This window comes from Danio rerio, chromosome 3, assembly GCF_049306965.1.
Source record: "Danio rerio strain Tuebingen ecotype United States chromosome 3, GRCz12tu, whole genome shotgun sequence".
In the NCBI taxonomy this organism is placed as follows: domain Eukaryota; kingdom Metazoa; phylum Chordata; class Actinopteri; order Cypriniformes; family Danionidae; genus Danio; species Danio rerio.
The window spans coordinates 30,524,548-30,543,512 of NC_133178.1; the positions used below are offsets into that span (position 1 = coordinate 30,524,548).

The 18,965-nt window shown below is 34.4% G+C and overlaps 1 protein-coding gene across 7 annotated transcripts in view; it reads right to left on the bottom strand.

Moving 5' to 3' along the window:
• The window catches only part of kcnh6a (potassium voltage-gated channel, subfamily H (eag-related), member 6a), a 55,329-nt gene that overhangs the window by 4,949 nt on the left and 31,415 nt on the right, over nt 1-18,965 (bottom strand). Inside the window, exons 1-9 of one of the 7 annotated variants that reach the window (XR_012398258.1) lie at nt 18,104-18,244; nt 8,085-8,510; nt 7,398-7,815; nt 6,699-6,898; nt 5,175-5,427; nt 3,735-3,928; nt 3,544-3,636; nt 1,190-1,483; nt 321-504 (exon numbers count right to left, since the gene is read on the bottom strand). Coding sequence is in view for 4 of the 7 variants with exons in the window: in XM_073938121.1 (XP_073794222.1) it covers nt 321-504; nt 1,190-1,483; nt 3,544-3,640; nt 3,735-3,928; nt 5,175-5,427; nt 6,699-6,898; nt 7,398-7,815; nt 8,085-8,510; nt 18,104-18,130 (2,093 nt within the window). In the remaining 3 variants the exon portion in view is untranslated. 7 annotated transcript variants of the gene reach the window in all.

An 18,965-nucleotide genomic window follows, 5' to 3' on the forward strand; every position in this document is an offset into this window, starting at 1 on the left:
ACAAAATTTGTCATCTGCTTTGTCAATGCTTCTCTTGACTTTTCCTATTTTTTAAATTTGTATTTAATATATTTTTTATTTTTATAAATTTGGGTGTACTAGTTTTTGGACTGTTATCAAAAGTTATTTTGTTAGATAAGCTCCAGATTTGGCTTTAGAACCGACTAATCTAATGTATATGCTCAAATATAATATTGCATAGATTCCTATTAAAATTAATTTAAAAGAGAGATTTGTGAGGGGTGAACTTATATATTCTGAACACTGTACAAAGAGCCCTGGCGGCTTGTTTTATTGTTCTCTCTGTCTGGATGAGTGACCTGTTGAGTTGTGACTGCAGCAGCTCCAGACGGGCCTGTAGTTGATTCGGTCTGTCCCCCACACAGGGGCTGTGATGGTGATAGCATGCCTGCACCGCAGAGGAACGTCTCTGACTCTCTGAGTACTCACTGGCCCTGCGGTCCGACAAATAGCTGTATACCCCTGAAATGTTCAGAGGGGCTGCTGGATGGAGGAGGAGATAGAGAGGAACACAAAGATAATTAACAAGATAAATAAAAAGGAGAGTAAAATGATAAAGAAACATTACATATGTGCAGTTGGCGAAAGACAACATGTGCTATTATTGTGTCCCTAACAAATGACATTTTATGAAATAGATTTTATGTACTTTACTGTTATATTAAATGCAGAAAGAGAGTCAAATAAAAGTTTAAATTACATTTGTAAAAAATAAAATTAGGTGGTTCATTCTGCTGTGGTGACCTTGGATTAATAAAGGGACTGAGCCGAAAAAAAATGAATGAATGAATAAAAAATACAATTAATAAATAAATGACAGAAAAGACAATGTAGAAAGCGATTAGACCAAGTTTCATAATATTTTACATTACATTATGGGATATTTTTTATCGGTTGTTGACATTTTAAGACATTTTATTTAAAAAACAAATGTTACACACATACTGTTTGCTATATGGAATGCAAAAACTTTGAACTCAATATCTCAAAATCATTCAGAACGCAGATTGAACCTTATAATTCCAAGGTGACGACTTTTAAGCTTCATTTACTGGACTTTACACATTAAAAATGGCAAAAAAACAAACAAACTTTGCAATAATATAATTCATGCATTCTTGTAATTATGTACTTATTATTCAAGAAGCACCATTCATAAAGCTGTTACCTGTGTACTGATGTGCACCTGTCAGCGGTCCAGCCATGGCAGAAGCAGTGCTGTGGGCGGAGGGCATAAGACTGACTGCAGAAGGGGAGAATTCCTGCATCTCTGTGCCCAGTGAGTACATATCCCCCTGGCCGGACACCAGAGGCTTCATATCCTCTTCACTGGAGAGAGAAGCAGGGCTGCCATCACTACACAACTCATCCCACTGTGACAGCGGTATCGCCCCCCGGTGGTTCCCCACAGGAGAACAGGGCTGGACTGGGTATGTGTCCATCCCATCCCGGTCCATCCCATCTAAGCAATGTCAGAAAAAAACAAGATAAAATCTGAATTGTAAGTGAATTTCATATACACTTTTATATATATTTCTTCTTATTTTTAATGATTAAAGACGATTATGCTGACATGGGAAACATCTAATGATTTGAATGAAGGTTTGAAGGTGCCTAGACTGCATCTCTGCACAGGAATTTTGGCCAGAGGAGAAATGATCGTGCCCAACTGAGCCTGGTTTCTCTCAAGGATTTTTTCCTTCACTTTCGTCAATTGGTAAAGTTTGTTCCTCATTACTGTCGCCACTGGCTTGCTTGGTTAGGGACTTGTAGAGCTGTGAATCGATGGATTTGCTCTTCAGTGTTTGGACTTTCAGCTTTGAAAATTAAACCACACTGAACTGAACTAAACTGAACGTTAACTCTGAAAACTGGACTGACACTGTTTCAATTCACTATAATCTTCTATGTGAAGCTGCTTTGACACGATCTACATTGTAAAAGTGCTATAGAATTAAAGATGAATTGAGTTGAATGTGGAAGGAATAATATAAGGATCTTAGTTTACCCCAAACTGAAAAATCTGTCATAATTTACTCATCCTTCACTAGTCATAAACCTGTTAGACTTTCTTTCTTCTGTTGAACACAAAAGACGTTATTTTAAAATAGTTGGAAACCTGTAACTACTGACTTCCATAAAATTTTTAAACTTTCGTCAACAAGAGATTGGAGGACTTTTAAGCACTTTTTAAAGCACCATTTATTTTAAAACAAACACCTTTGTACTTCATATCTCAGCTTATGTAGTGCCATGAAAGTCTTACTGTATTTAACATTTATTTTAAAAATGCTATTTTCAAAAACTGACCTTTTTTAAAAAAAAGAAAAAGTGTTCAAAAAGCTTTAATAATATTTGTTCAATACTGGTAATATTTAAATGCAGAAAATTCTGAAATATTGTTTAAATGTGTATTATTTGTCAGTGTTATTGTACAAGATTTAAATTTAAGATTTTAACTTCAGGAATTTCTCTGTTTATTCGTTCTGTTTTTTACAGTTGAGTACAATTGTTGCAATAAAGCCAAGAAATTTAATTTTAAATTTTTCTCGAGCACTTTTAAGGACCTGTGTTTGTTTTTAAGAACTTTCCAGGCCTTAAATCCTTATGTCTGAAATTCAAGTGCTTTTTAAGTACTTTCAAGAAGCATGAAATATTGTTTGTGAGTAAATGTTTATTTTAGGTGAACTATCAGTTTAATGACATTAATAAACAGTAGTCTTTTAAAAAGGCATCAAATGAATGTTGATTATTATTATAAATATGCTCAAATCTTAGCACTGGCTATGTGAAGGTATGGGAAAAATGTATAAAGGCATCATGGAATGAAAACTCACCATTCCTAAGTGCATCTTATAGATATTAACGTAAATTATTTATTTATGTATGGATTTTTTTTCTGTTAAACTGGACACCTTGGACCAGTGCAAACTTTCTTTTGGAAGGCAAAACTACTGTCTGTCTATGGAGCAAAATATTTATGTTGAAAAAGTTTAGAACTGCTTTGCATGATTCAACGACATAAAAATGTCACAAAATTTTTTAAAGAAATTTTCCAAGTTAAAAATAAAAAAAAGTTAAATAAATATAAACTGATAAAAAAAAAAAGATATTTTTAATGAACTGTAATTCCCAAATATTATAAAATGTCTTTTAAAGTGATTCCCTAAAATGATTTCAAATGTCTTTTAAAATGATTTAAAATACTTTTTGGTGCGTAAACTACTGTTACACTCAATGACATTTAGTGTGTGTCTTCTGGTTGAAAAACATAGCTATACTTTTTTTTGCTAAAAAACAATACAATTAAATTAAAAAGGATAAAATTTAATGTTTGAAAAATGTAATTGTTTTCATACTCAAAAAATATTTTTGTCTCTGACCAATAAAAAAGGCACCAATTGGAATACTTTAACCAAGTTTAAAATACACAGATTATAAGGAAAAAGTAAAAACAAGAGAGATCAGAAAAGTATCATCCTCCACCAAAACATTTTCAGTGGACTAGATGGTCAGTCATACCAGGTCGATTTCGCCGTAGGGGGTTCCTCCGGTGTCTGGGCCGCCTGTACCCACAATCTGAGTCCTCGCTTGGTGTTGGGTGCATGATTCTGTCTACCTGATACACATAAGCTTCAGTAACTCACATAATTATGAAAATCATGTTGAGAAACACTAGCTAGTATGCTAATGTATGAGTTTGAGTGTCTTACATCTCGAAGGTTGAACGTGATCTCCAAGTTGCTCCAGAAGTTGTCGGAGAAATCGGGGTACATGTCCAGCACCTCCAGCAGGTCGTCCCTCAGGATCTTATGCAGGTCACAGTATGTCAGAGCCCTCACATCAGCGCTTGACTTCCCCGGCCTGGCATATAGACTGATGGGCTCCCCGAAAATGTCATTCTTACCTACAAACAATAATAAAAACATTTGATTAGAAGAGAAATTGAAACAGAAAATAATCAGAGTTGGGTTTCATGTAAAGCTTTTTGTGAGTTTTAATACCACCACACAGGGGCACTACAGAGTTACATTTTTATGTGGCTACTATATGAAGGTACACTACAGTGCACATTGAATGGACCAGCAAAGAAAACACTCAAAAGTTCCAAACTTTAATGATTCTATAAAACCTCTGTATCTGTATTAGTAGTTTTTATGACTTTTATGAAACAAAGTTTAATAGTTTAGATAAAAAAATGAATGAAAAAATCTAAGTAATTAAGCTTTTTATACAACAAATGTAAGTTCAAATGAAAAGTGAGAGTAAAAAATTACAATACAACGAAATATCTTATTTCTAAATAATTTATGTAATTTTTTTATCCACAAAATCTTGGAAAAATTGGAAATATTAATGGTTTTTAATGATAATGATATTGTGTATATTGAAAGAAATGATCATTGATTAAAAGCTATCATGATTGAACCATACATTTTAATGTTCCTAAAATTAAAGGCACAATATGTCATTTTTGGCAGTAGGGGGCGTGTAATTAAAACAAATAAAGGCATAGTTTTTTGATGCTGTGACTGAGAGTGGAATCATAGGAGCTGTCGTCTTCATTACATCCTACAGGCATCCTGCAGAACACGTGTCCATGGATGAGCTAAAGTAGTCAAAACCTATTATCATAGTAGTATGAAGCTAAGCAAGGCTGAAAGCTGTTGAGATTGATACAAGAATGCTGAAGTGATTGCTGTTGAGAGACAAGAACCATGTAGCAGGAATGCAGCTAAGCTTTTATTATTCCACAGTCCATCTCTTCTGGTTCTACCACTCGTGATCATTGCAGAAGAAGCTGTTGTTTTATCAAACTAAATCAACTTTAAGATGCTGTTTTAATGCTGCTCTGTTAGTCTATTAAAACATAATAGAAAAACTTTTTTCTATTAAACAGAAATTGAGGGGGTATGACGTCATTAGCGTGGCAACACAGGATACATTTTGAGCCCATAGGTAAAATAAACCAATCTTCAAAACATTTGTGAGGATCTAAGAACATAATCAGTAAAATATATAACTCTGTACTAGTGGTTTTTGGATATTTTAATGAAAAATAATTGTCCATGTTGTGCCTTTAACGGAAGGAATTAAACAGGTTGAAAGAAATGAAGGTGAAGAGGAAAGGCAGAGCTAGAAATAACTCAAACCTAAAATGGCCACGACCACATCGTCTCTGAGGATCTCTATGGAGCCACGGGAGATGAAGTAGAGTGCGGTCAGTACGTCTCCACTGTGAACCAGAGTGTCGCCGGGAGGGGCATGAGTGGTCCTAAAGCGCATGGCCAGAGCCCGTAGACAGCCCTTACTTGCCCCTCGAAATGCCTTACAGTTTTGAAGCAGACTGCGGTTCAGATGAAGACAGATGTCAGCCTGTAGACACTCTGGAAAACCCTTCAGCACCTGCAGCACAAAGTATATATATTTTTTTTATTCTCACGCATTGGCTCTCGGGGTTAACAAGTGTTATCCATCCAACCATCCATCCATCCATCCATCCATCCATCCATCCATTCATCCATCCATTCATTCATCCATCCATTCATTTTCTTTCAGCTTAGTCCCTTTATTATGAACAAGTATTTTAACAAATCATAAAGATTTTACTTGTTCAAAACCTAGTTAAGTTTCTTTCATCGGCTGAAAACAAAAGAAGACATTTAAACAGGGAGAACATGCAATCTCCAGACAAAAATGTCAACTGGCCAAGCCGGGACTCGAACCAGTGATCTTCTTGCTGTAAGGCAACAGTGCTAACCAATGAGCCACAGTGTTTCCCTTAAGGTGAACTATCATTTTAAAAACATATTTGTTATAATGTAGGAGCTGTAATGGAGAGGCTTAAAAAGTAAATATCAACCAATAATCAGCCAAACTGATATTCATAAACTGATTCAGTGGTGTCATCTTGAGGTGTTAGCATTGCATTTGGGAAGAAATGACCCCATTAACAGGTAAAACTTCATCTGCTTCATTCATAAATGTTACACTGTAAAAAAAAAAGATGTATTGCATAAATGCTCAATATGTAGTTTAAACTTGCCAATTAGAGACAAACTCAGAGAATCATGTAATCAGTCATAATCAATTAATGCAAAAACACAACCTAAACAGCCTAAAAGACACAGCTTAACTTACTTGTCTCTCTCGTGTCAACATTAAGCATTAGTCTGGTAAAGTCCCATTATTCATTAATCTCAATTATTTTTCCTATCGTTAATACTTGCGTTGCTGTTGCTATTATAAGTTTTAAAATAGCATGCAATGTTTTTCAATGTTGTAACCAGTGCAATGTTAATCACTGCATCAAAATGAAAAGTAAAACATGAAATATTTTACTATCACATAAGTCTTAATTTCAGTCAGTTCAGGAGCCGTCATCTTGCTCTGAACTTTATTCAGGGCAGCATATATACAAGCAATTGTATGTAATACTGTAGGTTCGTGTTTTTTTTTTATAGGTGTTTATGAGGGCACAAATGTGAATAATGACATGAATATTATGACAGAGTTTGCCATAACCAAAAAGCAATATGATCATTTGCCAGAATTTTATATATAATAGTTCTGTTTAATGTTATGATGAGGGTTGAAGGATAGAATATACAGTTTGTAAGGTATAAATACGCTAAAACAAGAGAGAATCTCTGTAAACCATAGCGCATATATCTCACAGCGTTCATGTCGATGCCGTTGGTGTAGGACCAGGCATGCTGGAAATACTCCTCTAGTCTTTGCCGAAGGCCACCTGGGATCTGATGAAATCTGATGAACTCTTTCACACGGAGCATCTGAGTGTGGTACCGTGCTGTGCCAGAATACAACCTCTGAATGATAGCAGACACATTGCCAAAGATACTGGCATACATCAGAGCTGAAAATGAACAACAAAGACTACCATCAGTCAAAATCATGATACACGTACACAGTATATCCTTATATTCTGATTGTCACTTTCTCTGGATTACCATCAATAGTTAGGTGTTTCTGAGTAAAATTAAATTTTTTTATTATTTTGCAAATTACTGGTGACATACCTCCCAAATGTAAAATAAAATGCATGAATAAACACAAAATCCCAATGTTTTAACTACAGAGGAGTTCAATAAAGAAAAAAAAAGAGTCAAAAGAGATCAATATTTGGTGAAATAACCATAATTGTCAATCCCAACAAATCAAATCCTTTGTTATTCTGATTCATTTTCTAAAATAAAATGCTCTAAATTAAAATATTTTCATTTAAAACTAGATTTTTTTTTTTTTATTAGATTTAAAAAAATATATATTGCTAACCCCAGTGTTTTGAATGGTAGTGTACACTCTTTTTAAGTTGTTGCTGTCCCTTAAATAGATGAAGAATGCAGCCCACTTACAGCCAATAAGCATGACGCAAATGGAGAAAATCTTCTCAGGGTTGGTGTTTGGAGAGACATTTCCGAAGCCCACACTGGTCAAGCTACTGAAGGTGAAGTACAATGCAGTAACATATTTGTCCTTGATGGAGGGGCCAGAGAAACTGTTGCTGTCATTGTACTGCTTGCCAATTTGGTCAGCTAAGTTGTCCAGCCAGCCGATCTTCATGCCTCCTATGCGGGCAGAGCTGGTGCGCTCCATATTGCCAATGGCGTACCAGATGCATGCCAGCCAGTGGGCGATGAGAGCAAAGGTGCACATGAGGAGGAAGAGCACCGCCGCTCCATACTCAGAGTAACGGTCCAGTTTTCTCGCTACTCGCACCAGTCGCAGCAGCCGTGCAGTCTTCAGCAGACCAATCAGAGTGGTGGTTTGAGGCTGCAAGGACGAGTTTGAGAGGATTAGTTTGTTTGTACACTCTTATTTTTATTCAGTTGGCATCACTGAAAGAGAAAGGCATGCACTGTATGGCTGTCAACAATCAACATTATCACACTGAGATCGATATTCCAGATCATTCATTGATTGTTCTGAGCGCTTCATCTAAAATTAGAATGTTTACCAATTTGTACGTTTCGTTCTGTTCTGGCTGTTCCTTCAGAGAAAAACGATTGATTAACATTTATTCAGTCTAAGGAAAGCCTCACCTCATCTGAACCGGATCTGAAAATGAGCAGGTCGAAGGGGATGGCAGCAACTATGTCTATGAGGAACCAGCCCTTGAAGTAGTGCTGAGCGATGCGGGCAGGGTTGCTGACCACCTCGTCGTTGTGATTGACGTATGTGGTCCTGAAGTTGATGAGGATGTCGATGATGAACATGACGTCCACCACCAGGTCCACCACGTTCAGAGGGTTGCAGGTGTAGCCACAGGTGCGTCTTCTCTCATCCTCCTGCTCGTTGAGGAGGAACGCGGCTGAATATGGCGTGAAGACGGCCGTGTAGAGCACCAGCAGCAGGATGATCCAGTCCCACACCGCCTTGAACGGGCTGTAGTGCAGGATTGTCCATTTGTGGATGCGGGGAGCTTGAAGCTTGTACTCCGGAAGCACATCTGCCCCGAGTGACAGGACCTAAGGGTAGAGGAAGAGAAACCACAAATCAGAAGATCTCAAGGGGTGGTTTTAATTGAGATCCAGTGGATAGAAGTGGTAAAGGTTAACAGAGATTTTAAGATTTCATTGCTACACCATCTGGTTAAACATTTTTAATATATGTCATAATATTAATTAAAATGAAAACTAACTAACTAACTATGTAAATATGCCATATATATATATATATATATATATATATATATATATATATATATATATATATATATATATATATATATATATATATATATATATATATATAAACAAAAAAATGCTAAAAAACTGTTAAAAGAGATTATAATATTACACATTATAACATAGCAATAATTTTTATTTAATTATGAAACAAATGTTTTAAATCTGTTGAATGAACTAAACCATATAAATACACAATCTGACCTGGAAAATGATTATTTATTGTTATTTTATTATTCAAAATGACCAAAAAAAATAAAAAATTAAAATGAAACCTAAATATGAAGTGAACTTTCTTCCAAAATGACAATTTTCTCAGTCTCGTATGATTATGCTTGGTTATTTAATTTTATTTCACTTTAAATGCAATGTAAAAAAAACATATTCATTGTCATAAAAGTGAAATTACCAAGCCTGAGAAAAATAGGACTTAGAGATATGTTAACTCATAGTTCATATAAGCAAATAAAAGCTCATTAAAACAGGAAAACAAAATTATCAGAACGTATATCATACTATATGTTAATAAAACAACACTGTAGTCTTCCTTACTGGTTTGCAATTTCAAATTTGAAGGCCTCTTAAGAGCATGAACAAAAAATATTAGGTCCCAAAAAACAAACTAAATTCTACAAACAAACTAGTCCTATACAATGTCGGTTTTCAAGATAAGTCTACAGGCTGAAACACACTCAACAAAAGAATCTCCAATAAACACGAGATAATATGATTTTTAAAGACATTTAAAAAACAGGTATTTCACAGACATCACATTGAACTGTATTGTCATATGACAATATAACCTGATCTAGCTGTAAAGCAGAACAGACATCTTCCAAGCTTTGCTCTTCGAGATTAAATCCTCCTCTTCCTCTTGACATGTACTATTATTAAAAGGAAGGGCAGAAGCCATGTCCTTCAGACCAGCTCAAATTTTAAAGGGCACAGACTGAAGAAACGCACCACAGGGGTCTGTCTCTGAGCCCAGTCTATGCTAATCCACCACACGGCTAGAGCTAGACATGATCTAAACGCTACAGGGAAAAAGACAATCAAATAATAGAGGGAAAGCTTGAAGAATCATTCATTATTTACTCTCTCTTGTAATTTTTTAGGCATGTGTGCTATTAATTAATTCATTATACACAAACAGAGAATTTGGTGAAAGACTACAAACAGTCAATAGTAAATTAAATATTTAAAAAGGCATAAATGCAGCCCATGAGACCTTAAAGTTAGATTTGTGTGAGGAACAGCGCAAAATTTAAATCCTTATTTTGGTTTGACATCATGACTTTTGGATAAAAGACATTTAAAACCATTGACGTTTGATGATGCTGACATCCAACATTGGCAATTCACAATCAACTATCAACTCACACTCTTTCAGAAATTAATAATTAGAGTTTACAATATGTTACTTTGAGGTTTTACAGTATATCAGTTGATCTATTCATCTCTTCTAACAAGTCAGAATAGACTACAGCTTTCTATTATCTCTCTCTGTTCTAATAAAGACTAAAATCTTTGATCATTGCACTTAAAAACACGTCCTCCAAAAGAGTGTTTCTGCAACAATACCGTATAGGAAACATTTTAGGTTCCCCAAATAACTATTCAGTGAACCATTTTTAGTGTATTTTTTAAAGTAATACCATAAAGTTTGTAAACAGCGTCATACAAGCTCACTTTTAAAAACCCAAATATACTTTTTTTTTTTTGTATAAACGCAGGTCTGCCTATGAGGATGAACATTTTCACTGTTCAATTTTTATATTTTGCATTCAACGTACCTTTAGTTTGAATATGAATAGTTGGAAGTCTGTCCAAAAGGTATCAACACTAAACCAAGCTGTCATTTTACAGGTCAAAAAAATTGAAGAGACATGGACAACAACAAACTACTGAGAAAGGTAAAAAAAAAAAAAAAAATGTACAATCATGTTGGCAAGTGCATTTGTGAGGGGAATAAAAGATGGCAACAATTCTATTTAAATTGAAGTAAAATACGTGCTTTACTATCACAAATGTGGAGGAAAAATGTGCAGACATTAGACAAAGTTCAATGTCCTGAAAATCTCAATTGTCTGTGTTCAGGGCTTCAATAATCTTAAAGTCCCCAAGAAATCGAAAGTAACCATATGATTTTGTTAGCTCGCATTGCCAGTTTCTTGGTGAACAATTAATCTGTGCATGTCATTTAAACAAATAGTAAGCCTTTCTAATCTTTAATTGAAATCTGAAAATGCACTTCCTGTTTGTTTCCAGTTAAATTGTCAGATTACCTATAACTTAGGAACTGGGCGTTACTAACATACTTAACCACGCTGCTGCAACTGTCAGTTCTGACAACAAACAGAAAGAATGAGGATGAGATGTCAGTTTGTAATAACTCTCCAAACTCATTTCCTGATCTTTCTGAATGAAATGCCTCAATGTCACAAAATGAATAAAGTAACGGTCACAGCTTCCAGTTCATCTGGACTTTAAATACATTTTGCCAACATTAAAGAAAGAAAGAAAGAAAGAAAGAAAGAAAGAAAGAAAGAAAGAAAGAAAAAAAGAAATTTTATTTTCTAATAGACAAAATACCCAAAATAAATGAGCAAATAAACCAAACCAAAATGAACACATTATGCAAAAAAAAAAATAATAATAATTCTGTCAAAAAACCCTGTGAGCATGTATGCAGCTGGGATATGTATGAACTGTTCACACTGAGACCTGTTTTCTGCTAGAGCCTTTTCCCCAACAGAAAATCACTCCTTTAATACACCATTAGCAGCCCATGATTACTGCTCGCACAGATGACCATGGCAACCACTGGCTCCCATGGAAACTACAAGTTGTTCAGTGAACATCAGTCATGTGGAAAAAGTTGGTCGATTTGGAAAAGGAGTTCATTTGGGGTGGAAAAACAGTAAATGGTAAATAAAATGACTATGCTGAAAAATGATAAATATAGACACTCACATTTCACAAATAATTAATAAACATGACATTATGAAGTAGAAAAGCATCTTCTTATAAACATACTCCAATCATCTACTTTAGTTACATTAATAAAATGTCACAAAAAATCATGAAATATTTCTACAGCTTATAATAATAACCATAGTATTGTAAAAAAAAAGATCAACTATTCATGACAGCATATTTTCTATTTCATTGTAACATATTAAACTAAGTTAATCATGTTCTAACTTAATTTTATAAGTTACTAGAGCTATTTAAATGTCAGTTTAACATAATAGAAACTTTTCCTACATACACGCAACTCAAAGCGATTCACAAACAACAGACAACCAAGCATTGCAAAATAAACCAAAAAAACAAAAATAATAAATAAAACAAATAAGACTTTCTCCAGAAAAAAAATATTATCAGACATACTGTGAAAATGTTCCTTGCTCTGTTGAACAGGATTTGGAAACTATTAAAAAAAGAAAAGAAAATTCAAAGGAGGGCTAATAATTCTGACCTCTACTGTATATACATAAAATGCAAACACTTTATATACTGTTATATTCATTTGCATTTTTAAAAAGGTGCATCTTAACACGCTTTTTAAAAGCATGAATGCTGTGGGAATTCTTTCACTTCATTTGGGCGACAATTCCACATTTTTAGAGCATAGTGATTAAAAGAGGTGCCACCAGATCGCATCAGATTTACAGAGTAGAGTCCAGCTCTAGGGGAGCGTAGCCAACACCTTATAAACACCTTATAAAGGTACCTTATAAACTAGTAAAATAATCTTAAAATCTTTCCTTTGGTGCACTGGTCTATTTATTCATTCATTTTCTTTTTGGCTTAGTCTCTCTATTAATCTGGGGTCGCCACAGTTTAATCAACGGCCAACTTATCCAGCATGCTTTTTACACAGCGGATGCCTTTCCAGACGCAACCCATCACTGGGAAACATCCATACACACTCATTCACACACACACACTATAGTGTATTTTGGCAAACCCTATTCACCTGTACCACATGTTTTTGGACTTGTGAGGGAAACCGGAGCACCCAGAGGAAACCCATGCTAACACAGGGAGAACATGCAAACTCCACACAGAAATGCCAACTGACTCAGCTGAGGCTCGAACCAGCAACCTACTTGCTATGAGGCGAACGTGCTACTCACTGCGTCACCTAGTGCAATTTTAACCAGTGTAAATCTTTTAATGCTGCAGGTTTAAAATGTTCTCGTTTCTTTAATTTCATTAAAACTCTGGCTGCTGCATTTTGTATCAGTTGCAACTTCCGTATAGTAACCTTAGGTAAAACAATATTAACAGCATTGCAGTAATCAAGCCAAGAGAAAATAAAAGAATGAATTATTTTCTTAGCATCAAATTCAAAAGGGTTCATTTTATTCAGCTTAAAAATTTAGGCAACCAGGATTTTTCTTCCTTTACTTTTTACACAAATTTCAGAACACATGACAACTTCATGCAAATCACAGCCTTGTGAAGTCGCACTGTCAAAGAATAAAAAAAACAAAGTTTTATTTTGTTTTCAGATTTTTAAAAATAAATTCAGAGTTTTTTTTTTTTCAGCTCGTCAGTGGTCAGAACTATCATATTGTTAATGGCTTAATTTATAGTTCATTTTTATTCAACTGCCACCACTTGACAACTTTTCAAGCTATAGTCACAGAATATTAATTTGACAAATTTATCAGTCCTAGAAAAAGTACAGTGTACTGACCGGTATGACAATGAGAGGCTCCTTGTCCATGTTTTTCAAGGTGTCAAGCAGATTCACAATATCCACAGAAAACTTCAAAGTCTCTGCCTCCAAACAGACACTTCATCATTACCACAAACACTGTACAAAAAATCTGATCTGAAGAAAGAACGAAAGCAGTGCTGAATGGACAGATGAGGCCAGCTTTATGAATCCCAGTGAACAAAAAACTGGATTGCTGAACAAATAGACTTAACTGCCTAAATGCACCAATTTACAGCAGGGAAAAACAAAATCGACAAAAAGGGAGTGGTGAGGGAGGGTGTGGAACAGGTCAAACCAAATGAGACCTAAAAACGCTCCAGCACTGACTAAATGCCAAAGTGCAGCCTCAGAGGTTATTTCTGCTGCCCTTGCCTGTCTAAATCGGTTTAATTTAGTGCAGTTGATCGTTTAAATTGAGTCAATCCATGGGTACAGGGTTTAAGAAAACATCTAATTTGCTCAAAATTAGGGCTGCACAATTTATTGTTTTGGCATCAATATCGCAGTGTCTGCAATAGTCACATCACAGGATATGCAATGTTGAGAGACTATAGTTGATCAGCACAACAATTGAGAATACATGAGATTTGTGGAGTCATTGCAGCGTACAGCCATAAGAGAGTGAAACTTTATCATTTACTTGTGTTTTAAAGGCATTTCAAAAAAGTTTAAAGCACTTGCACACAAAAAGTACAACATTTGTAACTTTAATGAGGAACAATTTTCCTGAAATACTAATACAATGCATGAATGACTATACACTGTAATTTTATTTTTCATTATTCAATTTATGTACCTGAATGCTGTTTGACTTTTTTCTTTGCTCTGTTGTAAATATTCTTGCTTGCAATTTGTTTTATTATTTTTAAACTTGATTCACACCCTTACAAAATCACCCCAATCCATCTAAGTTCGAGATTTTTGGTGTAAAAGGTGTAAAGTGCATTTAGTATTGTTATTTTCTATAAAAGTACTAATGATCTGGTCCCATTTTACAATTATATTCCATAAGTTATTGCATTTACTCACATAAACTAAGAACGAACAATAATTATACTCAATTTACTTATCGTTGTTCAACATTTCCTAATGCTTTATTCAAATCCAAAGTTGTGTTTGTTACATTACATTCATTAGTTAATTTACAGTGAGTTAACATGGACCAACTGGGTTATATAAACAAACATTAAAAAAAGATGTTTTGCAGATGTATGAATAAATGTATAGTTCATTGTTTTTCTTTCTTAATTAATGTAACTCCATCTAATATTTTTTTAAATAGCATAGTCATCATTATAGTGAAGGATAAAGATTATTTATGCAATGTATTTAGTAGACTTTCAGTCTGATTACCATTCATTGTGCAGACAAGCATGAATCTGTATATTTATTTCAAGAAAATCTATTCAACAAGTCCAGATAAAAAGTTTAAAAATGTCTAACATAGCAATACAAAGAAAAACTTTTTTTTTCTACTACCATTGTTTATACTTTGCTTTTGGTTTAACGTATAAGACCAGAATAGCCACAGGAAAACCACAGGCTCCTCATAAGGATGGCTTGATTGATGTAACAACTGTAACAAGCAAACTATAGTAAAATCATAGCTTAACATCTTTACTATAGAGACAAAAATGAAGTAGGTTATTTGTACTGCTGTTAACCCTAAAAAGTATTCAGTACATGTTTCAGATCTTAAAGATATAAATAACACCTACTGTACATAAACCCCCTTTAGGACCCTGACATGAGGAGGCCTTTAAGCACATTTAAAACCGTCTTGTGTGCAATTTTCTGTCACATAATGACATATACATAAAAAGTCTATTTTTCAGATCTTACACTCAAACATGCAGTTGTTTTCTTTCAAACAGGATGCAGCATCCGGGATAAGCACAAGTACAATTTTGACTTACAATAAAACAGACATGTGTTGTATTGTGAGTCAAAATTGTACTTGTGCTTATCTACCTCACCATTGTTAACAAATACTGTCAGCTCACGTGTCACTTTGCATCTAGGCGTATATGGTTTACATGTACTTAGGAGTAGTTCTAAGAGGTACACAAAGGCTTATGATGTGTAAAAAAAAAACTAAATATTTTGTCAGTAAAAATTACATTTGAGTTTTACAACTTTTTAATCTATTCACCCAAACTGGTGTCTGGTGGGAGCACTTTAAGCATAGCTTAGAATAAATAATTAAATTGAATTAGACCTTTAGCATCTCAAACACAAAATTCAAAAAAAGAGTTTTGTTAACTTTCTTATTTAAAGCTTGACTTATCTGTAGTTACTTTATGTACTAAGACCCGTTTCCTTAAATAGGAAAAATTCTTAATAATCATTTTTTATTTTTGGAGTAAGACGCTAATGGTCTAATCCGATTCAATGATTTATGCTAAGCTAAGCTATAAGTGATCCAGCTGGACCCTTAGTGGACCCTTAGTTTAATTGCCCTTAGTGGGGATTGTTACAAATTAATGAAAAAATGGTAAAACTTAACTTTAGGTGACTTGATGTTTAAAATGAGCCTATTGGCAGAAAAAAGTGGAGTCTTACTTTAAACTATTTCATTGTTTTGTGATTTTAAGGCTACATTCAAAGCAATTGTGACCATCCAGGCCTTAAAAAAATTTCAGATGTTAGAGATGTAACATGATGCTTCAACAGGTGAAACATAAAAAAAAAGTTTAATATTTTTACTTACACAGTGTAAAAAACATTGTCAAATGTGGTATGTTTCTCAGAAATTAGTTATAAATTACTAATTAGTTATTCTCTTACTCATATCAGTTACTCTCTTATTATTTCTGAATATGCAACTCACTTTATTCAGAAATGTTGGTTAATTAAATATATTGGAGAATTTTCATGTGTTTAATTTTCATACTGAGCAAATTATAAAAATATCAACACTGGGGCAATATAGGAAAATACTGGAGCATGTTTTAAAAGAAAATACTATTATGAAAATGTCCCTTTTTTCAAAGAAAAACATTCACCAAATGATGTATAGCGTCTGTTAACCTAATCCTGTATCTCATATAAACCTTTCTGGATCTCCACTAGTCTTTATTGTATAAAATAATTAAACACAATTTATCTTTGTTAAAGCAGTAAACTTTAAAATGTCTTATGTCCAAATAGTTTAAACTCTACCAGAAATCTTACAGTCAAAGGCATTAAAAACACATCCAAATAAAAGACTTTTATATTATTAGATTAGAGTTGCTGTCTGCAGTGACTCCACAAATCACATATTCTGAACTGTGCTTTCTGGTCAATAATAATCATAACTCAACATTACAGATCCTGTGATGTGACTATTGCAGATTCGCACATTGTCATATCGATGCTAAAAAGATATATTGTGCAGCCCTGATCTCCACTAAGACTTCATTTAGCATGTTTATTAGTCTTTTTCCCTATGAGAACCACTGTCAGGTGATTTTATATTCTGCTATTATCAAAGATGCATCAGGTTTACGGCTGCCATAACATTTCTTATCCACACAAGCTCACACAAACTTTTCCCTTTCATAGACGACAATATAAGCCAGCGACCCTGAAAAATGGCTATATTAATGCAAATACATTCACATCTAATACGCTGTGCGTATATTAAATATCATTTTTAACAATATTACCATTCCCTCATCAGTCAGTGCTTTCTTTTAGCAGTCTGCACATGTCAGTGAACACACACATGCACGCACGCACAAGCACGCTGTGTTAACGCACATTTAAATCCATGTGCTGGTGAGACCCTAATGACAGAAGGCCCTCACATGCACACACACGAACTCACTGGAGCGAGATATCTGTGTTTATTGATATAATCTAACACTCTGTTTCATAATGATGGAAGCAACAAATCCATTCGCACTGTCTGCACGCTGATCACAGCCACAAACTCAAGAACACACACACACACAAAGATACATAACGCAAGATTGCAAGAGCAACAACTTTATCCACAACTTTATCTTGCAAACTGATCTTCGGTGTAACTTTCCATGACAGGTTTTGGTGTTATGCTATCTGGATTACTTAAAAGATCTGCCATTCTCTCACTTTTACCGAGCAACACTGCACTTCAATGACGTGATGAATAGCAAGAAAGGGAAAACAAAGCAAAGCAAAACAAAATGCTTACAAGTTACTACAACAGACTAAACAAAAATAATGGTGAACATCAACAAGCTAAAAGCAAAAGATAAAACAAACAGAAAGGAAACAAAAAGATGCACAGCAGTCTAAACAAACACATAGGGAATGTCAATACATTAATAAAGCAGCTACTTCAAACAAAGCAACCACATGGTGAACCCCAACAAGACAAAACAAAGAAATAAAGACAAAGAGCTAAGGCAAAATAAAAAGATGCAACCCCAGGCAAAGATATGTTTCGGTTTGCATATGTCTCGTAAGTCACACTAAGTCAACAGCGTCTGGCAGTGAAACAACACCATCATCAGCTGTCAGTCAAATCCATTCAGGTCCTGACCTATTTCATGTCCCCTCCAACCAGGTGTGGGATGTGGAAATCAGATAGAACGAGAGATAAACACGAAGCAGCGAAAGTAAGAAAAGAGAGAGTGGATAAGGCAGATAGATAAAGGTCAAGTACGGTACTTACAGGCTTAAGTTTGTGTTTCAAGCTCATGGTGGCATTCTCTGAGCCGTGCTGAGACAGACACGCAGAGCCCCGACACAGGGAAACACCGCCCTTTCACACTCACTCGCTTTTTCCTCATGCACTAACACACACACACACACATTGATAAAGGTGTGGACGTCAGACATCCCATTTTCATAATGATTACACTGAGTAGGCAAATATGGATGTGATACAGGCATTGGGAAAAAAAACATTTATGTACAGACATATATATATATATATTTTTAAACTATTAAAAAAATATTTTTACATTATGACAATATGATTATGTTGATTGATTTTTAACTTTAATTATTAAGAATTTTAAAACATTATTTTTCTTTTTTTATGTTAATGCAAGCTTTTCATCAAACGCAACATTTTACTATGCATGTCTTTTTGTTGGACAGTGAATTAACAATACAACAAAACTTATTTTTTTGCTGTGAAAATCTATTTTATATGATTATTTTTCACAGTTTTCCGTTTAAATTGTCTTTCAATTTATTTAATTGGCTCAGTTTTTTATGATAATAACAATAATAATAATAATAATAATAATAATAATAATAATAACAGTGTAAAATGTATTCAATTAATACAATAAAAGTCTTTATTTCATTGTAGAAAATGCACTGGTGTAATTGATGTTCATGTATTGAACGCTGACACTGTAACTACACTTTATATTCTTGCCACTGGTGTTCTGGGAGGCACAATGTCAATGCATTTGCCCTCTGCAGCGGCACTGTGACATGCATACGTCACATGCTTATTTACTGAAATTATTCTGCATGCTAATTACAGACATAAGCCGAACTATTAGAGCAATTAAGCCACA